The sequence below is a fragment of the Heterodontus francisci genome, chromosome 7 (assembly GCF_036365525.1).
Source record: "Heterodontus francisci isolate sHetFra1 chromosome 7, sHetFra1.hap1, whole genome shotgun sequence".
Classification (NCBI taxonomy): Eukaryota; Metazoa; Chordata; class Chondrichthyes; order Heterodontiformes; family Heterodontidae; genus Heterodontus; species Heterodontus francisci.
The window spans coordinates 14,132,120-14,157,306 of NC_090377.1; the positions used below are offsets into that span (position 1 = coordinate 14,132,120).

Consider the following 25,187-nt stretch of genomic DNA (forward strand, 5'->3'; position numbering starts at 1 on the left):
TAAATTCTCACCCTTGTGTTCTGGTCCTTCCATGGCCTCTCCCCTCCCTATTTCTGCAATGTCCTCCAGCCCTACAACCTACTGAGAACTCTGCATTCCTCCACTCCTGGCCTCTTGCGCACCCCCGATTTTAATCGCTCCATCATTGGCAGCCGTGCCATCAGCTGCCTGGGCCCTAAGCTCTGGAATTCCCTCCCTAAACCTCTCTGCCTCTCTCTCCTCCTTCAAGATGCTCCTCAAATCCTCCATCTTTGACCAAGGTCACCTGTCCTAATATCTCCTTCTGTGGCTCGGTGTCAATTTTGCTTGCTGGGAAGTGCCTTGGGGCATTTTGCTATGTTAAGGTGCCATATAATGCAAGTTGTCGTAATGGATGGAGATACAAAGGTGGTTTCCATTGAGGGTGCAGAAGGAAGTATCAATCCTGCTTGGCAAAGGGCACCGCAAAGCTTTTGGCAGGCACTGTGCTGAGCCCACCTACTCGTGCTGGTAAAGCAGCTTCCTGCTTTATATGATGACTTGAAGAAACAATTTGCATTTAAATCAAGCCTTTCATGAATTCAGAATGTCCCAAAGTACTTCACAGTCAATGAAGCCCTTTTGAAGTTTAGTCGCTATTGTCTTGAAGCAAACATTGCAGCTGGTTTTCAAGCTCCCAGAAGCAGCAATGAGATAAATGATCAGACCTGAAATGAGGACAGAGAGTGCCGGAAATACTCAGCAGGTCCAGCAGCATCTATGGAGAGGGAAACAGAGTTAACGTTTCAGAATTCTAATGGAAGGCTGTCGACCTGAAATGTTAACTCTGTTTCTCTCTCCACAGATGCTGCCAGACCTGCTGAGTATTTCCGGCACTTTTAGTTTAGTTTAGTTTAGAGATACAGCACTGAAACAGGCCCTTCGGCCCACCGAGTCTGTGCCGACCATCAACCACCCATTTATACCAATCCTACACCAATTCCATATTCCTACCACATCCCCACCTGTTCCTATATTTCCCTACCACCTACCTACCTACCACCACCTATCCAGCATCCCGCAGTATTTTGCTTTTATTTCGAATGATCAGGCCATCTGTTTTAGGCGTTGGGTCACCTATCCTAGTGTCTGATTATGTAGATTGGTGTCGGACTTTGTCTGATTACACTCCCATGAAGAGACTGGAGATGTTTTTACTACGTTGAGGGCGCTATATCAATGCAAGTTGTTGTTGTATTTAGTAACCCTTTACGCACTGTTTGCTCCTGCACCCCAATCCCACCCCCTCCCCTCCCCCCCCGCCACTCCACTCACACAGATATCCGGGAGACGGCCTTTGTGTACGCCATTACCTCGGCCGGAGTGACGCATGCTGTGACCCAGGCATGCAGCATGGGCGAGCTACTGCAGTGTGGCTGTGATAGGTCCAGGAGCCGCACACCGCCGCTGCCCACCACAGCAGCTGGGGCAGAGGGCACTGCCTGGGAGTGGGGCGGATGTGGCGACGATGTGGACTTTGGGTACGAGAAGTCCAAACAGTTCATGGACGCGAGGAGGAAGAAAGGCAAGAGTGACATCCGGACGCTGGTGGATCTGCACAACAATGAGGCGGGGCGGCTGGTGAGTTTTTGTTTTTTAAAGCTACTCCTCTTTGGTGGCGTTCAACTTTGTGTTGCCTAGGGCAGGAGATGCACTCGTACTAACATTGGACTGTCAATGCACAGCGCCACAGAATAGTGAGATGGGGATGCTACGTCTAGTCCCTGAGTCCAGCCCTGTTGCTACTACAGCTATACAAAGCCCCGGTTAGACCCTCACCTGGAGTTACTGTGAGCAGTTCTGGGCACCACACCTTAGGAAGGTTATACTGGCCTTGGAGGGTGTGCAGCGTAGATTTACCAGAATGATACCTGGTCTTCAAGGGTTAAATTATGAGGAGAGATTACACAAACTATGATTGCATTCCCCTGAATTTAGAAGATTATGGGGGATTTGATCAAAGTTTCAAGATATTACGCAGAACAGATAGGATAGATAAAGAGAAAATATTTCCACTGGTTGGGGAGTCACGGACTAGGGGGCAGAATCTAAAAATTAGAGCCAGATGTTTCAGGAGTGGAATTAGGAAACACTTCTACACACAAAAGGTGGTAAAAGTTTGAAACTTCTTGCAGAAATGGCAATTGTTGTTGGATCGATTGGCAATTTTAAAACTGAGATTGATAGAGTTTTGTTAACTAAAGGTATTGAGGGATACGGCAGGTATATGGAACTAAGACACAGATCAGACGTCATCTAATTGAATGACGGAAGAGGATCAAGGGGCTGAATGGACTCCTCCCATTCATATGAAAGATGAGAGGCTCTCTCGCATTCCTCCTATTGGTATACCTCAGGGGAGCACAGAAAGCAGTTCATTCACCCACTCTTTCACCCGCTAATGGTACAAGGTGTTCGCAAGTAATCTCCATCAATCAGTTTGCTTAACTGCCACCTAGCTGAGACCAGTTAACTCAATGAAGCCCAGGGAAATTATTTCCTGTGTAATGTGGTAGAGAAATAACAATTTTCTTCTTTACAAAGAGGCTATGTTGTTCTCTGTTATGTGTATGGAGGTGTTAGCAACTGTATTTTCCTATGATATAAAGGGGTAGAAAGTAGGGTTCAATCTGTCACTGATAAGATGGGCTGAATGCCCTCCATCTGTGCTGTAAGATTCTATGGTACAAAAGGTCTTCCTTAAATATCAATTACAGGGTGGGTGGGGGCATTGGTCAGGGGGGGATGGGGTGGTATTTGTACGTTTCACCTTCATTGATTGGATGGTAATCTGGTGGAATAAATTGCAAACTATTTCAAAGTATTTACAGCAAAGAAACAGGCCATTTGGCCCAACATGTCCATGCCAGAGATTATGATCCACATGAGCCTCCTCCCATCCTACTTCGTCTGTTTATCCTTCTATTCTTTTCTCCCTCGTGTGCTCATCTAGATTCCCCTTAAATGCATCTATGCTATTTGCCTCAGTCACTCCCCGTGATAGTGAGTTCCACATTCTCACCTTCCTCTGGATTTATTTGTGACTATCTTATATTTATGGTCCCCAGTTCTGGTCTCACCTGCAAATGGAAACATCTTCTCTATGTCTACCCCATTAAATCCTGTTGCTGCTCGCTTATCAGAGAACCCGTGTTGAGATCAATGGGTGGGAATCTGGTAAAGCAGATTGAGTTCTACAATGGGTGGGAGATCTCCTCTGCCCATTGCAGTGAAGGTGAAGATGAAACTACTGGGTGTGGAGGCTGCACTATAGTAAATGCAAGTTAGACTGCAGTCTATAACAGCAACACACAAACATGGGTCCAAGGCCACTTGTTTTACTGATCCTGTTGCTCTGATAGACCCTGCACAATTTGCTCCATTGAGGAATCTATTCATTATTGAATCCCCTAAAGGGACAGTGACTTTGCTGCAGTTAAACCTTCCAAGATGAATAAAACTATAGGTATATGAACTTACTCCCTGGGCCCTGAAGGTAATCCAGCAAACTCCCAAGATATTAATCTAACATTAACAACCTACATTATTCAATGCTGACCAGCCACATTCCTCAGATGACATTACCATGGCCCCATCATGTTCCATACATTGCTTGATCATTTCTGTCAACTCTTATACCCATCAAACCTGTCCTTAATCAGTTATCCGTCCTTCCTTCTGTTTCATATTTATGTGGAAGGAATATATATTCTCTAAACTCTAGTCTCATTCTAGGTTTATTAATTTTACAGTTGTATTTTCTGGTTCTCTGATCACAGTTTAGGTTCAATGAGATTGCCTGCAGCTGAAGTGTCCGGGCCTCTCACTAGCCTCTCAGTAACAGTGTCAGCTTTGGCTCAGTGATAACACTCTTGCCTCTCAGTTAGAAGGTTGTTGGTTCAGGGTTCTGCTCTAAAGACTTGAGCACAAAGACCAGGGTGCCACTCCTGTGCAGTACCGAGGAAGTGCTGCACTGTCGGAGGTGCCGCCTTTTTGATAAGACTGTGGCCCTGTTTGCCCTCTTAGGTGGCCAGTATTTAAAGGGGAAATCTCCCCAGTATCCAGGTCAATATTGCTAAAAGGAAGGTTATCTGGTCATCATTTCATTGCAATTTGTGGGAGCTTGCGGTGCACAAATTGGCTGCCACGTTTCCTGCATTACAACAGTGACTACAATTCAAAAGTACTTCATTGACTGTAAAACATTTTGGGTTGTCCTGAAGTCATGAAAGGCACGATATAAATTCAAGTCTTGCTTTTCCTATTTATCTCTATTTAACAACCTATCTGTCTGTCTATCTATCAATCTATCTATCTATCTATCTATCTGTCTGTCTATCTATCTATCTATCTATCTGTCACTTTATCTCTATCTATCTATCTATCTAACTATCTATCTATCTATCTATCTATCTATCTATCTATCTATCTATATTATGTATCAACCACAAATGTCTAGTGATAAGTAAATAGATAGATATAGATAACTTGACTGATAGATGATAGATAGATAGAGGGGTGGATAGATAGGTAAATAGATGGTAGAAACAAATATTTTCCTTCAAAATAATTATCCATATAAATAGAAAAGACTCCAGAATAGAAACTTAACCCCCATGGATTTTTGGTCGACCTCTTCACCTGTGTGGAAGGGGGATCCTGTGTGCGCCCCTAACATTCATTGGCATAGTTACGTCCTCTCTGCTCCTGCTTCAAATCCCACAGTTGTCCCAACATCTCACTCAAATCTTTACATGCAGTCGCACTTCCTCTGAGGATCAGTGCTGTTGCTAGACTGATTTTCTGTCCAATGAGTTATCTTGCCTTTAACTTTCAGCACCTTTAAATCTCACTTTGATGCAGAGCTTAATCAAACAGAGTGTTCCAGTGGATTTGTGAAGCTTGATCCATTGCTTTATGAAGACTCCTAGTGGTCTCTACACTCATTAGATAAACACTGATATATCCAAGTCCTGAGGTCCAGTAAAATGCTGTCAAGCATGTGCCCTCCACTTTATGGTTGCTAAATAAACTGGCATAGAAGCCTAGGGCTAATGCCATGCTCCATGTTCGAACATTGGGATTAGATTCAGGGGTAAATTGACACACGGGTATGGGGCCTGTCCCCAAGGTACCATCCAAATATGGAACACCCTTATAGAACTCACCATAATACATAAAGGCACTATGTATAACCGCCATACTGGTTCTATGTAAACATACTATATTGTGATACATTTTGTAATGGTTCGTGCATTACAACAGTGACTACACTTGAAAAGTACTTCAGTGACTCTGAAGTGCTTTGGGACATCTTGAGGTTGTGAAAGGTGATATGAAAATGCAAGTTCTTTTTTCATCATCATTAATGAAACCTGTAAACATTTTATGAGTTACCCGTACGTTGGTGTTTTAATGGTGTGGGGTGGAGGGGGTGCTGGTAGGGTTGGTGAATTGAGTGAGGGACTGACCAGAGCCTCACAAATTATTAATCTGTCTCCGATTACACTCATCCCAAGTCCCATTGAAAAAGCTCTGAAGAATATTAACCAGAGCCTCACTTAATTCCTCCCTTGTTTCCTTCATAATTCTAAGGTGCATTTATTCTGCTTCTAGATGCCTGTAGGCATTGCATTCTCTTCATAACAGGCACTTTACTGTACGCTCCATTCAAAGTAGATTCCGTAGATAATTTGATTTAGAAATTGCCAGCAATCTTAATTTATGAGGACAGATTTGAAAGATTCATTTAAAATGATTACTAGTTCTTGATTCTCTGTAATATTTCAATTGAATTTTCCTAAAGCACCTCAACTGATTTTTTGCATCTTAATTTTGAGACCCCTTCCTTTTCCCCGCTCCCCCTTCTCCTTCTGATGACTTAATAAACCACTTGAGATATCCTGAGATCATGAAAGGTGCTAAATAAAGTTTTTCCTTCATACAGGCTATAGTTACCTATAATATATACAACAACAACTTTTATTTATAAGCACCTTTAACATAGTTAAAAAGTCCTAGGGTGCCTCACAGGAATGTTACCACAGAGCCACATAAGGAGATATTAGGGCAGGGGACAAAAAGCTTGGTCAAAGAGGTATGTTTTAAGGAGTGTTTTTAAGGAGGAGAGAGAGGAAAGAGAAGCCAAGAGGTTTAGGGAAGGAATTCCAGAGCTTTGGGTCTTGTCAGCTTAAGTCACGGCCGCCAATGTTGGAGTGATTAAGTACAGGCTATAGTTTTAGTTATGATATACACAGGCTATACAGTTACTGACCGTATATACAAGTGAGAGTGTGGCCAACGATATATACAAACTATTCTTTTACTTACAGTATATATAGCCTACTTTGTTACTACAGTATATATAGGCTATTCAGTTGTTTACAGCAGATAGCTATGAAGACTATACTGTTACTTAAAATATAAACAGGCTAAATTAATAGCTGTGTAAAGACCAGCTGGTCTATTAAGCCTGTCCCACACCATGATAGCCGGAGTATCGTGACTACACCCTTCCTCTCGCTTTCCTGCCCTCTTCCCCCACCCCACGCAGCAATGTAATCTGCTGTGAGCAGCAAAACACAGAGAAAAAGCCCAGAGCCAGTAAAGAGAATTCCTCCCTGTTCCCCTCAGGCAATCAAAACCCAATGCAGGAGGTGACATGGACCAAGGGTGATCTACAAATACACTTACCTTCTCTATGATGTGAACTCTGCCCCAGTCAGGGAACGGGTCCAGCTCCCCCTTGAAGGCTATAGGGAGTCAACACCCAGCAAAGCAGCCGTCAACATGGTGCTCCGTATTCTCTGGAAAAAGAACTGCCTAATACCAGTCTATTCCTACTCACATAATTGAAACTCCTGTCCTCTGTTCCTCCTCAATCTGTTAAACTGGAATAAGCTATCAATGGGGGACACACTATCCAACCCTTTCATTATTTTATAGACCTCCATCATTTCACGCCTAAGTCTACATGGCTCTATAGTAAATAGATCAAGTTCCTTAAGCCTATCTGAGTAGCTGAGGATTTTAAATCTAGGAATCATTCTTATCACTCTCCTCTGGACCTTCTCAATGGCCAATATGTCACCTAACACATGGGGAGAGCAAACTGGGCACCGTACTCCAGGTGCAGTCTGATGTGGCATGTATAGTGACTGAATGCTGCCCTTTGATTTAAGACGTAAGACTAAGATAAGAAATAGCAGCAGGAGTAGACCCCACAGCCTGTTGAGCCTGCTCCACCATTCAATACGATCGTGGCTGATCTTGGGCTTCAATTCCACTTTCCTGCCCGCTCCCCATATCCCTTGATTCTTTGCGAGACTAAAAATCTATCTATCCCAGCCTTAAATGTATTCAATGATGGAGCATCCCACAACCCTCTGGGGTATAGAATTCCAAAGGTTCACAACACCTTGAGTGAAGTAATTTCTCCTCATCTCAGTCCTAAATGATCGGCCCCTTATCCTGAGACTGTGTCCCCGTGTTTTAGATCCGTTAGCCAGTGAAAATAACCTCTCAGTGTCAACCCTATCAAGCCCCTTCAGAATCTTGTAAGTTTCAATGAGATCACCTCTCATTCTTCTAAACTACAAAGAATATAGACTAAATTTACTCAGCCTCCCATCATACGACAACCCTCTCATCCCAGGGACCAATCTAGTGAACCTTTGCTGAACTGCCTCCAATGCAAGTATATCCTTCCCTAAATGTGGAGACCAAAATTGCACACAGTATTCCAGGTGTGGTCTCACCAAAGCCCCGTACAACTGCATCAAGACTTCTTTATTCTTGAACTCCAATAACCTTGCAATAAAGGCTAACATGCCATTTGCCTTCCTAATAGGCTACTGTGCGTGCATGCTAACTTTTTGTGTTCATTGTATGAGCATACCCAATTCTCTCTGAACATTAACATTTACAAGTTTCATGCCTTTTAAAAAACTATTCTGTTCTTCTATTCTTACGACCAAAGTGAATAACCTCACACTTCCCCACAGATACTCCATCTGCCAACTTGTTTCCCGCTTACTTAACCTGTCTATATCTCTCTGCAACCTCTTGGTAACTGCCCCATTTATGCCTACTCTTTGCTTCCTGTCTGTTAACCAATCCTCTATTCATGCTTAATATATTACCCCAAACTCCATGAGCCCTTATCTTGCATATTAACCTTTTATGTGGCACCTTATCAAATGTCTTTTGGAAATCCAGGTATACTACATCTACCGATTCCCCTTTATCTACCCTACTAGTCACATCCTCAAAAAACTCCAATAAATTTGTCAAACACGATTTTCCTTTTGTAAAACCATGTTGACTTTGCCTGATCATACTATGATTTTCTAAGTACATTGTTAAGAATCTTTTATCTAAATTAAATGCTATTTGCCACTGTACGGCCCATTCCCTAGGCACATCTAAATTCATTTGATTTTTATTGCACTCCTCTACTGTCCGAACGCTTGCATAGATTTTGGTGTCATCTGCACACTTACTGATGATACTTTCATCACCAGTGTCCAGGTGATTAATAAAGACAGTGCACAGTAATAGACCTAGGACCGATCCCTAGGAACTACTGCTAGTAAATTATTAGCTGAAGTATATACTAGCAAAATGGTTAGCTACACTATATGCAGGCTAACCTGTTAACAGTATATGCAAGCTGTACAGTTATGCACAATATGATGTGACAATGTACATAGGCTGTACAATCACCTACAGTATATACAGAGCATATATTATACTAAACTAAAATATATACCAAGACTGCCATTACCTACGATACATAGAGGCAATACTATTAGCTACAGTCTATACTGCAATCCATAGTTAGGAACATAGGAGAAATGAATACGATCATTTATTTTAATTTATTTATTTAGAGATACAGCACTGAAACAGGCCCTTCGGCCCACTGAGTCTGTGCCGACCAACAACCACCCATTTATACTAATCCTACATTAACCCCATAGTCTCTACCACATCCCCACCATTCTCCTACCACCTACCTACACTAGGGACAATTTTCAACGGCCAATTTACCTATCAACCTGCAAGTCTTTGGATGTGGGAGGAAACCAGAGCACCCGGCGGTAACCCACGCAGACACAGGGAGAACCTGCAAACTCCGCACAGGCAGTACCCAGAATTGAACCCGGGTCGCTGGAGCTGTGAGGCTGCGGTGCTAACCACTGCGCCACTGTGCCGCCCAACGATCATGGCTGATCATCCACTTCAGAGCCTTTTTCCCACACTATCCTCATATCCCTTTATGCCATTGGTATTTAGAAATCTGCCAATCTCTGCTTTAAACATACTCAACGACTGAACTTCCACAGCCCTCTGGGGTAGAGAATTCCAAAGATTCACAACCCTCCGAGTAAAGAAATTTCTCCTCATCTCTGTCCTAAGTGGCTTCCCCCTTATTTTGAAATTGTGTCCCCTGGTTCTAAACTCCCCAACCAGGGGAAACATCTTAGCTGCATCTACCCTCTCTATCCCTTTAAGTATTTTGTAGGTTTCAATGAGATCACCTCTCATTCTTCGAAACTCTGGAGAATACAGGCTCAGTTTTCCCAATCTCTCTTCACGGGACAGTTCCGCCATCCCAGGAACAAGTCTGGTGAACAAGTTCTGGTCTCGATACTATAAATAGGACATAGAAGCACTGGAGAAAGTGCAAAAAAATTTTCAATGATAATACAAGAACTGAGAGACAAGAACCCATTGGGAAAGATTGAAGAGTTTGGACTTTTCCCTTTAGAAGAGATCTGATAAAGGTCCTTAAAATTATGAATGGGTTGGACAGGGTAGATGTGGAGAAAATGTCTCCATTGTGGTCAAGTCTAAAACTAGAGACCATAAATACACGATGGATACTAATAAATCCAATAGGAAAATAAGGAGAAATTTCTTTACTCAGAGATTGGTTCGAATGTGAAACTCACTTCCACAGGAAGTGGTTGAGGCAAATAGCTCAGACGCTTTCAAAAGGAAACTAGATGACAGAAAAAGGAACAGAAAGTTATGCTGAAAAGCTGAAATGAGGGAGATGGAATGGGAGGAGATTCATGTGGGGGAGATGGTGGCGTAGTGGTAATGACACTGAACAAGTAATCCAGAATCCCAGGCTAATTCCCTGGGACATGAGTTCAAGTCCCACCACAGTAGCTGGTGGAATTTAAATTCAATTAATTAATTTAAAAAATCTGGAATTGAAAGCTAGGCCAGAATATTAAGTCATCCCAATGAGCCAGATGGGTGCAGAGGGGGGGTGGCGTACAATGGAGCGGGAGGCTTTCCCGACTCGTTCCTGCCTCCACCCCCCACTTTACGTAGGGCGGGGATGGCGAAAAATGGCCCGCCAGCCCCAGTCCAATCATTTTATGCGTGGCAAGCGGGCATGGAGCCGGCAAAAGCCACTTGGGAAAAGCGAGCGGCTTCTTATCGTCTCGGGGTGGGGGGGGGGTGCTGCTTATCGAGCACAGGGTACCTGATGGAGGGCGGCCCCCGCTACCCTAAGCACCCCACAACCCAACACGCTCCCCCACCCCCCCTTCCCCCCAAACGACCACCTTGCCTCGCCGGGACCCGACCGGTTACTCCCGACGAGGCAACCAAAATTTACCTGCCTTCCCGGCTCCCAGGCATCTTCTGTGCATGCTGGGCTGCAGCTCTCGGGTGGAAGTCCCGCCTCGGAACAATTAAAGCCTGGGGACCTGTAAAATATGGAATGGATCCCCAGGCGAAGTGGAAGCGGGTTCGCCACTGATTTTTACGTCGGAGGCCGCCTCCCGTCTGCCCACCGTAAAATTCCAGCCCTAGTCTCAGTAATGGTGCCATGAAACTATCATTGATTGTCATAAAAACCCACCTAGTTCACTAAAATCCTTTAGGGAAGGAAATCTGCTGTCCTTACCTGGTCTGGCCTACATATGACTCCAGAGCCATAGCAGTGTTGCTGATGCTTAACTGCCCTTGAAATGGCCTAGCAAACCACTCGGTTGTCAAGGGCAATTAGGGATGGGCAACAAATGCTGGCCTTGCCTATGACGCCACATCCCATGAAAGAATAAAAAAAACTAGCACAGACTAGTTGGGTTGAATGGCCTGTTTTTGTGCTGTATATTCTATGTAATGATATATAAGCTCTACATTAGATCTGTAATATAGGCAGACTCTCTAGGTCCCTGTGAAATGCACAGGATCAATGTTTTCTGTAGTATATACCTGGAATGTGCAAATCTCTATAAATTGCTATGATATACAGACGCTCTGGTATTATTCTAAATATACTCATAGTGTCAGCTGTGGTTTAGTGGGTAGAACTTTGCCTCAGAGCCAGAAGATTAAGTGTTCAAGTCCTGTTTACTTTAACATAGCTCAGTATTGCTTATTGCTCTTTTAGATTTAGATTTAGAGATACAGCACTGAAACAGGCCCTTCGGCCCACCGAGTCTGTGCCGACCATTAACCACCCATTTATACTAATCCTACATTAATTCCATATTCCTACCACATCCTCACCAATTCACCTATCAACCTGCAAGTCTTTTGGCCGTGGGAGGAAACCGGAGCACCTGGAGGAAACCCACGCAGACACAGGGAGAACTTGCAAACTCCACACAGGCAGTATCCAGAATTGAACCCGGGTCGCTGGAGCTGTGAGGCTGCGGTGCTAACCACTGCGCCACTGTGCCGCTCTTTGTGGGAGTTTGCTATGGACAAATTACTTGTTACATTTCCTATGTTACAACAGTGACTACACTTTACAAATACTTCATTAGCTATAAAATTCTTTGGGATGCAGACACACACACATAAATATATTATCTTCTACTCCATATACTATAGTGCCATGCTCCATTGTATTGATAACATCTTCTAATTTCTATTAGAGACAGGAACTGCTACTCTTTCTAATATATAAAGAACCTGCTATTATTATCACTTACTAGACGATCTCCTGTGCCGCTGCTCAGAGTGAGTTGGAGGTTAGATTGGTACTGTAACTCTGTTGAAGATCTCTCTGTTTCCCCCTCCCATGACTTCAGCAGGCGATTGATGGGACTGTGGAGGAATGCTGCCAACTTGCAATTTATCATTAGATTTGGAGACTAAGGTCATAGTTATTTTCACACAAGCAGGCGAAAGAATTGCAAGTTCCTGACCAGTTGACCAGAGACCGTTCCATCAACAAGTTGGCCGTGCCAACGTCTTAAGGTACAAGGCCTCCTTCTGGCACAGGATGTATTCTGTCATTTCTCATCCAGCCCACTAGGTGGGGGCATAGGACAGCACCAGTTACAGAGCCACTGTGATGTGATGGCTCCTCATGCTCTCTGACAATATCAGGGGTATTCACTGTTTGCACAAAAATATTGAATAAAAAGATACTGGCAAAAGGAAGGATGTTAAACTTAGTCTGAATTCTTTTCATGTTATAACTAAATTATGGGAGGGCTTCTTATGGTAAAACTCTCTCATTTAAAAGGTAATTGGTGGTAAAACTCATTTAAAATGTTCCTGATATAAGACTCCATCTTTAAATGGGGACCTGATAGCAACTCTTTGCCCGTAAGGGTGATTGATGGTGGGACCCCACCACCCCCCCCCACTCAATAATAGGGCCCTAAGCTAAGACTTCTTTTTTGAAATGAGGGTGAGACTCCTTCATTAGTAGAGGTCCTGACGGTAAAACCTCCTACTTAAGAGGCGTCCTGATAGAGTAACTTCCTCAATAGTGCCCGCCTTATTGGTGAGACTCGCTCACTAAAAGGGGAAATGATGATGAGATTCCCATATAGAGTAGCATCTTAACGGAAAGATATTGTTGGAGAACATTGTGAGGAGCTACTGACCCTGATAGCATGAGGAAGATCAATGAACAGACACCCAAATTGATTGAATTGCTGAAGCACTCTGCGCTAATGTCTACATCCTCAGCTAATGGCACAATCTCAGGGCTCAGTCTTCAATCCAGACATGTATGGCATGCTTCCGCTTTGGGGCTTGAATCTACTGACCACGTCATTGGAGGAAATCTGCCACCTCCTTTTACCCTTTGGTAAAAGGTAAACTAGCACCAAATCCCAGAGTGCCAATTTGCCCCAGAATAATATCCAATTTGTTTGTCCATTTAAAAATTCTGAATATTTCACAATGTGGATGTATTTATCTCTGGTTGTGAGCATAATGTTGTGTGATTGTCTCAAGCGTGATGTCCCTTTAAGATCTCAGTATGGTAATGAACTAAGTACCAAGATGTAGTCATGTGACTCGAAGCTAGAAATTGTAACACCCAGGCGAAGGTTCTGTAAATAGTTTTCTCTGTACTGTATATAATAGTTTAGCTGTTAATAAACCTATTTGAGATCTCCAGCAAACTGGACTCCACGTATCTCATTTATGCTGCATCAGACAACATAAAGAACTCATTATATGGTGGCAGCGGTGGTGGAAACACAAGATCTAAGCTTGAAGACCACAGGTAAAACAGCTTTGGAAATGACCCTTCTTACAGCCAAAAGAGAGAAAGTTCAAAAGAAATACTGGCCCCAAAGTGGAAAGAAGAAAGAACTTACCTCTAGTTGTAGAAGGCAGAGCACAGAACGACACGCTGCAAATAAATTCTATATTCTCTAGAGTTTCGAAGAATGAGAGGTGATCTCATTGAAACTTACAAAATTCTTACATGGCTTGACAGGGTAGCTGTGGAGAGGATGTTTCCCCTGGCTGGTGAGTCTAGAACAAAGGGGCACAGTCTTCGAATAAGGGGCAGGCAATTTAAGATTGAGATGAGGAGGAATTTCTTCTCTCAGAGGGTGGTGAATCTTTGGAATTCTCTACCCCAGAGGGCTGCGGAGGTTCCGTTGTTGAGTATGTTCAAGACTGAGATCGATAGATTTCTACATATTAAAAACATGAAGAGTTATGGGCATAGTGGGGAAAAATGGTGTTGAGGTAGATAATCAAGCATGATCTGTTTGAATGGCAGAGCAGGCTCAATGGGCCAAATGGCCTACTCCTGCTCCTATTTCTTATGATCCTATAAATTTCTACGATCGGGTGAGTCATTATGCCAATGGTCGAGGAATCCCAGTTTAAAAAAAAGCTTCAAAGTGCTTAAAAATTGATTTTTTTCAAAGGATCCATGGAGAAAAAAAGGGAAAACCCAATTCCTCTCCCAGGCTGATTGAGGTCAGTGCCATTACAGGAGGCGTCCATTCGCAAAAGCCTGGGAAAACCCCGATCACTGCAGAGTCTCCATTCACACAGCCACAGCTAAAAAACCCCATTAAACCACTCGAGCGTGAAAAACATAAACAAACTCTAGCAAAAAAAAACAATTGAACTGCCTATTGAACAGCTGTGTAAACAGATAGGCTTAAGCGCTGAAAGAAAAATAAACACAGAACACTGCTTCTCTCCATTCAAGCAGCTAGTCTAAATAACAGAGAATCTCTTAAAGGGGAAACAGTGCAGAGTCATAGAACAACTCTTAAAGAAAGTTTTAAGCAAAAGAACAGCAGAAAGATGGATACCAAATTTCCCAGCATGAACTAGAAGGCCAGAGATCCTATCCAAGTTCAAACTTTTTAAACAAGAATGCAGTTATGCTTCACAGACCAAGTGATTGTAGAACCAGAGAAGCAGGCTGTAAAAATACTGGTATCAGTTGGAAATGAGGGATTACACAGAATCAACACCTCTGGCTTATCTGAAGAGGACCAGAAAGATCCCACAAAGATGTGGAAAATGCTAGAAGATCAGCACCGATTAAGAGCGAATTTTAGAATTTGCTGCCTGGAATTGATGTCCTACAGGCAACAACCACAGGAATCAATAGAAAAGTTCATCACTAGATGTCGTAGTAAGTGCAACAAATGCAATTTTTCAGAAACTGAGCTATCGGAGTGTCTAATGGAGCTGGTGATTGTCTCAACACCCACTGAAGCATTTCAGAAAGACCTCTTGGGTCTTTGATGTGCTGCTAGAAGATGGCAGGAAATATGAAGCCATTGTAGCTGGACAACAACATCTGCAAGCACTAGGTCCAGAAAACAGTATCTGCATTATAACCAGGTCGCTAAAAGCAAGCAAGCTGTGTGGTAAGTGTGGTTTGTCCCACTCACCGCAAAGTTGTCCTGCATTTCAAGATTTGTGCAAGGCGTGTGGTGCAAAAGGACACTGGTCCCGCCAATGCAAGAAGTCTGGCTCCAAAGACGCAGCCAGAAGTCACAGTAGGACTCAAGCAAACAGAAGACAGGCAGAGAAACAGGGCAACAGCAGCAAGGAGAGCACCGGAGACCTGGATAAATGCAAGCCAATACACAAAATCCACAGCAAAACAGACCTGAGACAAAACCCAGACGAGCAATTCTCAGGCAGAAGACGAGCAGGCATTTCACATTGTGAACCTGACACATTGTGTTGATGAAGTCAAACAACTGGAAGCTTTTTCTACCATTAACATCATGTTCCCAAGGAATGTTGGCAAACATACACTCAGGGTTAAGATTGACACCGGAGCTAGTGCAAATAACCTACCAGTCCAAATCCTGAAGGAAATGTACCGGAGTCGTTGGAAATCAATGATACAACTGACAACCGCAAAGTTATCTGCGTACAATTGGTCACCCATCCCTTGCAGTGGCACACCAACAATGCAATGCAGCTATGACAAGTCGGCATGGAAACTGTAAATATTTTACCTGGTAGACACGAGTGGACCAGCAGTGGCAGAATTACCAGCGTGTAGGGACCTCAACATTGTAACCATTCACAAGGTCACCAAGGTACCCATTATAGCAGAAGAGACCAAGGGTACCCACATTGAGTCAGCCCATGACCTGCAACAAATGCACCCGGACCGGTTCGACACCATAGGAGATTTCAAAGGCGATGTACTGCAACTCAAAGAGGATGCAATTCTGTCAGTCGACCCTCCCAGGAAGTGCACGTGCACATACAAGAAAAGCTTGAGCACAAGTTAGATGACATGGAATACAATGGCATCATCAGTCGTGTGCATCATCACACAGACTGGTGCAGCTCAATTACATGCATACTGAAGAAGGATGGAGCAATCAGGGTATGTCTAGATCCGAGGCATCTAAACCTCTCCCTAAACAGATGCCCCACAAGATTCCGACATGAGAGGAACTGAATCCTAAGTTCACAGCAGCCAAATTCTTCTCCAAGTTGGATGCTAAACATGGATATGGTCGGTACACCGAGCTAAGGAATCTCAGGAAATCACCACCTTCAGAAAACCATTTAGAAGATATACTGATCTATCAGTTAAGATCTGTTTCAGCAGCATATGGACAGAATTATAGAAAATGTGCCTGGATGCATTGCCAATGATTTTGCGGTAATCGGCAAAACCAAAGAAGAGCATGATTGAAATCTTCATTCACTGATGGCAGTAGCTCATTGTGAAGGGCTCATTTTTAACAGCAAGATGTGCCAGGTGAATGTAAGTCAGATCAATTTCTTTGGCTCCATCTATTCAGAACCTGTCCTGACCCAGGCAAAGTCGAAGATATGCCTACCCCACAAGACATCTTAGATTTTTTAACTTTTTGCCACCATACATTCCAAATTTTTGTGACAAAGCATCATCAATGAGAGAGCTCTTAAATAAAGCATTGTCAGCAGAAACCTATACCCTGCAGTACTACAATCCAAAGAAGAAGACAATCCTGAAAGTCAACGCCTCATAAAAAGGGCTGGGAGCGTGTATTCTACAGGATGGTAAACCAATTGCATTTGGCTCCAAATGTTTATCCTCAGCACAATCCAATTACTCAAACATAGAGCGTGAAACAATTGCACTGGTGTTTGCGATCACAAGGTTCCACACTTAATTGTTCAGTAAGCAGTTCACTGTGGAAACCAACCATAAACCACTGGATATGATCTGGCGTAACCCATTGCCAAGTGCACCACCTCGACTACAGCGGCTCTTAGTGAAGGTACAGGGGTACGACTTTGATGTCTGCTACAAACCGGGTACCAAAATCGTCACCTCGGAAACGCTGAACACATTGCCAAAACTGAGCAAGAATGAAGAAGTTCCACTGGATCTACAAATAGCATGGACATCGAGGTGGAAGGTGTGCTCAAAATTGACTTTATTGCGTTTTGGTCAGCACAAATGTGACCAACTACAATCAGAAACAGCCAATGACCCACAACTGAAAGTACTGTGGAGAGTCATCATGGAAAGTTGGCCTCATGGAAGAGGTGCCAGAAACCCTCAGTTGCTTTAGGCCTTATAGAGATGAACTCAGTATCTCAAGAGGTGTCAGCTTCAAGGGAAAACAAGCGATTGTGCCCAAAGCTTTCTGAAAGGACATCTTGTCACAACTTCACCAAGGCCAATGGGCATAGAGCGAACAAGACGACTGGCACGAGACACTGTTCATTGGCCGCGTATCAATAATGACATTGAAAGGTTAGTGAGGATGTGTGAGGCATGCCAGAGTCAACAACCACAACAATGCAAAGAACCTCTATGCCCTCATGAGATTCCGTCAGCCCCTTGGTCCAAAATCACCACTGATCTATTTTCCGTTGATGGAGACAACTTTATCTTTATCACCAATTATTTCTCCAAATTTCCAATTGTCAGACAGGTAAAAGACACTTCAAGTGCGGTTGTCGCAGACACAATGAGTGCCATATTCAGTCTATTTGGTGCACCTGAAGAAATCATTTCTGACAATGGGCGACAGTATATGGGCAAACCTTTCAGGGATATGTGTGCAAATGGGGCAGAAACCATGTAACCTCCTCACCACAGTGGTTTGCACAGTCAAATCAAAGTGTAGGACAACAAAACAAGATTTTCATGTTGTCATGCTCCACCTCACAGCTACACCTGTGAATAGGGACGTACCGTCACCAGTCGAGATTATGTTTGGCAGACAAGTGCAGATGACTCTGCCAAGCTATCGTCTGTCCAAATTCTCCGAGATGCAGGAGACACTGCTCGAAAAACAAGGGAGAATGAAGATGGTGCAAGACCGACATGCAGGGGCGGAACAATCTCAACTACACTTAGGACAAAAGGTCAGGGCCATATACCCCACAATGAAAACATGGTTACCCACAGAGGTATCCAAAATATGCAGTGAGCCTAGGTCGTACAAGATTACAACATCTAACGGAGCGATGTTGAGAAGGAACTGAAGCCAACTAAGAGAAGTGTGCAATACTCCAATTACGCACAGCAGACTCGAAAGAACACATTCTGACGATGAGGGTGTGATGGAACAACAGGACAACCACCAACACATTGACAACATGTCTGCAAACCAGAAACAGCCAAGGGTAAAATCCACATCCCCAGAAGGTCATACCATAACCAGATCTGGAAGAATTGTCCAAACCACCAAAACGATATGTGGACTCTTCAGCTTCTATACCTGTAAATTTTATAATCTCTATCCTTACAATTAATTTTGATGTTGTCTAATTTTATATGTTTTTTACTTGTAGCATACAAGAGTTATCTTTGGAAAGAAAGGGGATGTTGTATGATTGCCTTAAGAGTGATGTCCCTTTAACATTTCAGTATGCTAATGAGTTAAGTAGTTTGGTTTAGAGATACAGCACTGAAACAGGCCCTTCGGCCCACCGAGTCTGTGCCGACCATCAACCACCCATTTATACTAATCCTACCCTAATCCCATATTCCTACCACATCCCCACCTGTCCCTATATTTCCCTACCACCTACCGATACTAGGGGCAATTTATAATAGCCAATTTACCTACCAACCTGCAAGTCTTTTGGCTTGTGGGAGGAAACCGGAGCACCCGGAGAAAACCCACGCAGACACAGGGAGAACTTGCAAACTCCACACAGGCAGTACCCAGAATTGAACCCGGGTCGCTGGAGCTGTGAGGCTGCGGTGCTAACCACTGCGCCACTGTGCCGCCCAAGTCAAGATCAAATCCAATTTGTTGTAGCATTAAAAAAAAACCTTGAAATTCTGCAGGGGTTCTGCTGGTCTCCTGCTGTAGCTCCAGTGGGAGATGGGCAGAACCTTAGGGAAACAGCATAAGTACTGGGATGTGGTCATGTGATTCAAAGCCAGAGTCACTTTACAACTGTAAAACCCAGATGAAGGTTCTGTAAATAGTTTGCTCTAAACTGCAGATAATAGTTTAGCTGTTAATAAACCCGTCAGAGATCTTCAGCAAACTGGACTCCACATATCTCATTCATGTTACATCAGACAACATAAAGAACTCATTACACATAATTTTAAAGAATATAAAAATATAAGAATATAAAAATAAGAAAACTTGAAAGAATTTCCTTACAGTGCACTCAAGTGGTTACAATGTGAAAAGGCTCCGCCTAGTCAATGGAACATTAATCTACATTGAGAGTAACGGCCTGAAATAGGATGACAGGATCTAATTGGCACGTCTTCATCCTTTGAGTTATCTACATCATCCAACAACAACAGCACACCAGCTTGCATTATTGTAGCACCTTTAATGTAGCATACATCCCAAGGTGCTTCACAGTAGCGTAACTTTGACACCGAGCCACAAAAGGAAATATCAGGACAGATGACCAAACGTGTGGTCAAAGAGGTAGGTTTTAAGGAGTGTCTTAAAAGCCTCACCCCTTCCTATCTCTGTAATCCCCCTCCAGTCCTACAACACTCTGAGATCTCTGCTGTCCTCCAATTCGGGCCTCTTCCTCCTCAATCTTAATTGCTCCACCATTGATGGCCATACCTTCAACAGATGAGGTCCTAAGCTCGGGATTCACTTCCAAATCTTCTCTATATCTCTCTTCTCCTTTAAGATGCTCCTTAAAACCTACCTCTTTGACCAAATTTCTGATCACCTATCCTAATATCTCCTTTTTTTTAATGCTTTCATGGGATGTGGGCATCGCTGGCAAGGCCAGCATTTGTTGCCCATCCCTAATTGCCCTTGACAACTGAGTGGCTTGCTAGGCCATTTCAGAGGGTATTTAAGAATCAACCACATTGCTGTGGGTCTGGAGTCACATGTAGGCCAGACCAGGTAAGGATGGTAGATTTCCTTCCCTACAAGACATTAGTGAAACAGATGGGTTTTTGCAACAATCATTGATAGTTTCATGACATCATTACTGAGACTAGCTTTCAATTCCAGATTAATTAGTTAATTGACTTTAAATTCCACCAGCTGCTGTGGTGGGATTTAAACCCATGCCCCAGAGCATTAGCCTGGGCCTCTGGATTACTAGCTCAGTGACAGTACCACTATGCCACTGTTTCCCCTTATATGGCTCGGTGTCAAATTCTGTTTGGTAACGCTCCTGTAAAGCACCTTAGGATGTTTTACTATGTGAAAGTCACTATATAATTGCAAATTGTTGTTGTTGTTGTTTGATGTAAGATACAAAGTGAATCTTGCTGCTGGGGGTGCTGGGGTGGGGGTGAGGGGGAGTGGGGGAATGGGGTGTGGGAGGGGTGGGAGAGAGAAGGGAAAACCAACTGGCATCATGAGAGTGATTCCAGCTCTTAACACTCCTTAGGGTTAGGAGATTGCATGGAATGAGAGGTGATCTCATTCAAACATACAAAATTCTCACTGGGCTGGACAGGGTAGACGCAGGAAGGATGTTCCCCCCTGGCTGGGGAGTCTAGAACCAGGGGACACAGTCTCAGAATAAGGGACAGGCCATTGAGGACTGAGATGAGGAGGAATTTCCTCACTCAGAGGGTGGTGAACCTTTGGAATTCTGTACCCCAGAGGGCTGTGGAGGCTCAGTCGTTGAGTATGTTTAAGACTGAGATCCATAGATTTCTACATATTAAAAGCATCAAGAGTTATGGGGAGAGTGCAGGAAACTGGTGTTGAAGTAGAAGGCCAGCCATGATCTCATTGAATGGTGGAGCAGGGTTCGAAGGGCTGAATGGCCTACTCCTATTTCTTATGTTCTTATGTAATATCACCTGTCAGCAATGACATGGTATATTCAGTGGGAACCTAACATGCAAGGAGATCCTTAAACATGCCAGCCAATGTGGACTAAGAAGGAAGCTTATAAGAACAGATCGGGATATAGGCAAAGAAAGAATTTACATTAAGTTTGAATCTTTCATTGTGCTGAGCCCACCCATTGCTGCAGGCGATGCAGCTTTCTGCTGTATATGAAGAAAAGACTTGCATTTTGATAATGCTTTTCACGGCCTCTAAACATCCCAAAGTACTTCTTTACAGCCAATGAAGTACTTTCTTGATTGTAGCCACTTTTGTAACATAGGAAATGTGAGAGCCAATTTACACGTAGCAAGCTCCCACAAACAGCAATAGGAAAACGGCCAGATAATCCGTTTGAGTGATAAATATTGGCCAGGACACCAGGAAGAACCTCCCTGCCCTTCATCGGAATAGTGCATGGGGAGCTATTACATCGGCCTGAGTTTAACATCTCGTCTAAGAGGCAGCACCTCCCACAACAAACCTCAGTACTGCCCTGGGAGCGTCAGGCAAGAGGTAGTGATCTTGTGGGTAGAGTGGGACATTAACTCACAACTTCCTGAGATCCTCACTGAGCCACAGTCTCCAGGCTGTTGAAGCTATGGAACCTTCATAACAAAGAAATCAATGATATAACGTATAGATTATATATGTAAGATTGGATAAATATCCTGCAGTTTTTCTTGATTTATGTTGCTGGGCAGGGAGAAACTTTAATTCAGGGGAGATAAGTGGGTTGGGTAGAGTCCATGATTGGGGAAGGATGGATTGTGTGGTTTCTGTGCGACGAATGGCCTTCTCACTCTTTGTGCTTGCTTTTGCCCCATTTTCTCCTCCCTTCCCTTGCCTTGAGCTTTATTCTTGGTTGTGCATTGTTCTATAGCCATCAACACTTCACCCATTCATAATCCACCTGAAGTACGAGAGTGATGGCAGGATATTCAACTGTGAGGTCCTTCGCAGCGACCCTAACCACCCCCACCTGTTGTCTACATTATGTGTACATCCCAAACAAGTATCGCTGGATGCCAATTGCCATCAACTCAAGATAGTCACTAATAAATCCGATAGGGAGTTGAGGAGAATCTTCTTTAACCAGAGAGAGGTGGGAATGTAGCACTCACGACTACAGGTCAATAGCACAGATGTATTTAAGGGGAAGCGAGATAAGGATATGCGGGAGAAAGGAATAGGAGGATATGCTGATAGGGTGAGATGAAGAGAGGTGGGAGGAGGTTCATATGGAGCACAAACACCAGGCTGGACCAGATGGGCTGAATGGCCTGTTTCTGTGATCTAACATTCTCTGGATTTTTTTTTCAATCTCCCTCTGTCCTGAGCCCAGAGTGTTGTGTAGGATGCCAACAACTAACTGAGACCAGCTAGCACAGTCAAGATGGGAATCAAACCTGATCCAAACAGACCATATAGTCCCTGGTCACAAGGAGCCCCACAACAGGCTAAGGAACATTGTACACCTTCATGTAACTAATGCAAACAGGGCCCTTTGCACATCAGGCCTGGAATTCAGTTGGCAATCCTTGGGGCAGGGAAACTGCATCTCTAAAGTTGCTGACCTCATTTGAATCTTAGATAATCGGAGCTGGGGAAGGGATCAAAGTCGGCTCGTTCCTACTGAAACCAGGTCCTTTGTTTGTGCGGGTTCCCAAGCTGTCCCTTCCTTCGCTTTTAGCCCACAAACCCACCTTAATTAAAGTTTGTTCTGGAGGCGAGCAGCTTGATGCATTAATCATGACTTCATTATTGTAGGTATGTAACCGAGGTGAGGTTTCTGCTGAAACTGCCTGACAATCCTTTGCCTGTAGCTATTGGAATGAATTCTTCAGTGAGTTTTATCTTGCTAATCTATCTGTTTTTTTTCCTCTCTCGCTTTCTCTCAAACAGGCCGTGAAGAATTACATGAGAACGGAATGCAAATGTCACGGGCTGTCTGGCTCCTGCACTCTCAGAACATGCTGGAAGAAAATGCCAAACCTCCGCGAGGTCGGCGACAGGCTCCTGGACCGATTTAATGGAGCCTTCAAGGTGATGGGGGGCAACGACGGGAAGACCCTCATCCCGGTCGGCCAGAATATCAAGCCCCCCGACAGGCATGACCTGGTCTACTCTGCCAACTCGCCCGATTTCTGCCTGCCCAACCGCAAGACCGGTTCGCCGGGCACCAGGGGCAGGATCTGCAACAGCACGGCGCTGGACGTTAGCGGTTGTGACCTGCTCTGCTGCGGGAGGGGCTTCAGGGACCAGACGGTGGTCGTTGAGGAGAACTGCCTGTGTCGCTTCCACTGGTGCTGCATGGTGCAGTGCAAGAAGTGTACCGTCCGCAACCAGCTGAGCCTGTGCTTGTGACGAGGTGGTGATGAGGGGGCAGTGAGGGCCTGAGGAGTACCAACTATGGTCGGATGCATTCCTGGAGGTTTCCTGTCAGACAGCTCTCCCTGCCTCCAACCGATGCTATACACTCCTGCCAACATAGCCATCTTTGCACGCACCGCTTTCCCACGGCCAATCGGAAGGCAAATGGACTCTGCCTTACCCAATTGGACGACCCGACTGTCAGTCAACCCGCCTTATTTCCACACTGATCCCTAGCCCCATCTCCAACATTTTGACAATTAATAAGTGAAAGTGTTCAAAGGAAATGAAATAAAATTACAATATTTTTTAACACCCCTCCCCCAATTCCCGATGCTTTTCTTTCTCTCCCTGATTTTTTTTGCTCTCAGCAATGTCCAGGAGATTAATCTTCAATTCCTGAAGATTCCTGGTTAATCCTAGAGAATTGGCAATCCGTACCGAGAAGGGAATTACCATAAACCCAACCCTGCTCAACCGCTTCATGGAGATTCCTGCGAGATTGAGGAGTGGAGGCGAGTAAGCTGAAGGAAAGACCATCCATACAAATATGATGTACCTTGTTACAACTTAACAACAAGGGCAGCAGTGGAGAAACTATTAGCAGAGAAAAGGACTGCATCTACCTGAGGGCGCAAAGCATGTTGAAATGACATAACACGCCACCGAATGACAAACAGTTTTGAACACTAGAACTGGTGTGAGCAAAGGAGGTGTGGGTTTTAAATAAAGGTGGGGGGAGGGAATTTTTCCAACTGTGCGTGATGCACAACAGCCCCGCCAGAAATTGGACCGCCTGCATTCCTTTTCTTCCTGCTGAATGGGTGGCTTAAACATTAACCTATGATCTCAAAAGCAGAAAGAGCAGTGAAATCTTTAACAATGGGATAAGGCTAGGACAGAAATCGTAAATAGTATGCAAAATGTATTCATTTGACAAAAAGCCCCAAATATTTGCTTTTATTTCGCACGCGTATGTGTGTGTGTGTGTGTGCGTGCACACGTGTAAAACTGTGCGTATCAGAGTGCTTGCATGTGTGCGTCTTTGTGCATGTGTATTGTGTGCTTGTGTATGCGTGTATGTTTGTATGTATGTATATGCATCACGTATGTCTGCATGCCTGTGAGCATATGTGTGTGATCATGTGCCACATATGTCTGCATGTGTGCGAGTGTGCGTGTCATGTTTTTGTGTGCGCTTCCTGCGCTTGTGTATGCGTCATGTGTTCATGTGTTTGTGTGAGTTTGTGTGCTTCATGTGTATGAGTCATGTAAGTCTGCCTGTGTGTGAATGTGCATGTGTGTGTCATGTCTTTGTATATGTGTCATGAGTTTGTGTTTGCGTGTGCGCATCATGTGCGTGCATCACATATGTGCATTTCATGTGTTTGTGTGTGTGTGTTGATGCACATGTGCGTGGTGGGGACAGAGGGAGGGGAAAGGGTCGGATTGCTGAAAAGAATTGCCTGTGATATCTTACTGGCAAACGATGATGTCAGGAACACACCTTCCTTTGAAAAGACCAAATTTCTGAGGTAATTCTTTTTGACCAAGTGAAATCACAGCTAAACAGAAATCTGTATTACATCTATGGCAATTCTCCAACTGCATCTTAATCCTAGATCAATTCCTCTTAATTCCCTTGCCTGTAGTCTCTCTCTGTAATATGTTCTATGTACAACTTGTCATTAAATACATGAGGTTCTATTTAAGAAAAAAGAATTCTTTCCTAAACATTCTGCTAATTCAGACCAGACAAGATATGTGTATTTATTCGTTTCCAAT

General features: G+C 43.9%; 1 protein-coding gene across 1 annotated transcript in view; it reads left to right on the forward strand.

Moving 5' to 3' along the window:
• wnt6b (wingless-type MMTV integration site family, member 6b) overlaps positions 1 to 24,647 on the forward strand; it is an 80,334-nt gene extending 55,687 nt beyond the window's left edge. Inside the window, exons 3-4 of the mRNA XM_068034470.1 lie at positions 1,298 to 1,599; positions 22,935 to 24,647. Of these exons, the coding sequence (XP_067890571.1) occupies positions 1,298 to 1,599; positions 22,935 to 23,396 (764 nt within the window). The 3' untranslated portion in view covers positions 23,397 to 24,647. The remainder of the gene's footprint in view (positions 1 to 1,297; positions 1,600 to 22,934) is intronic.
• The last annotated feature ends 540 nt before the right edge of the window (positions 24,648 to 25,187 follow it).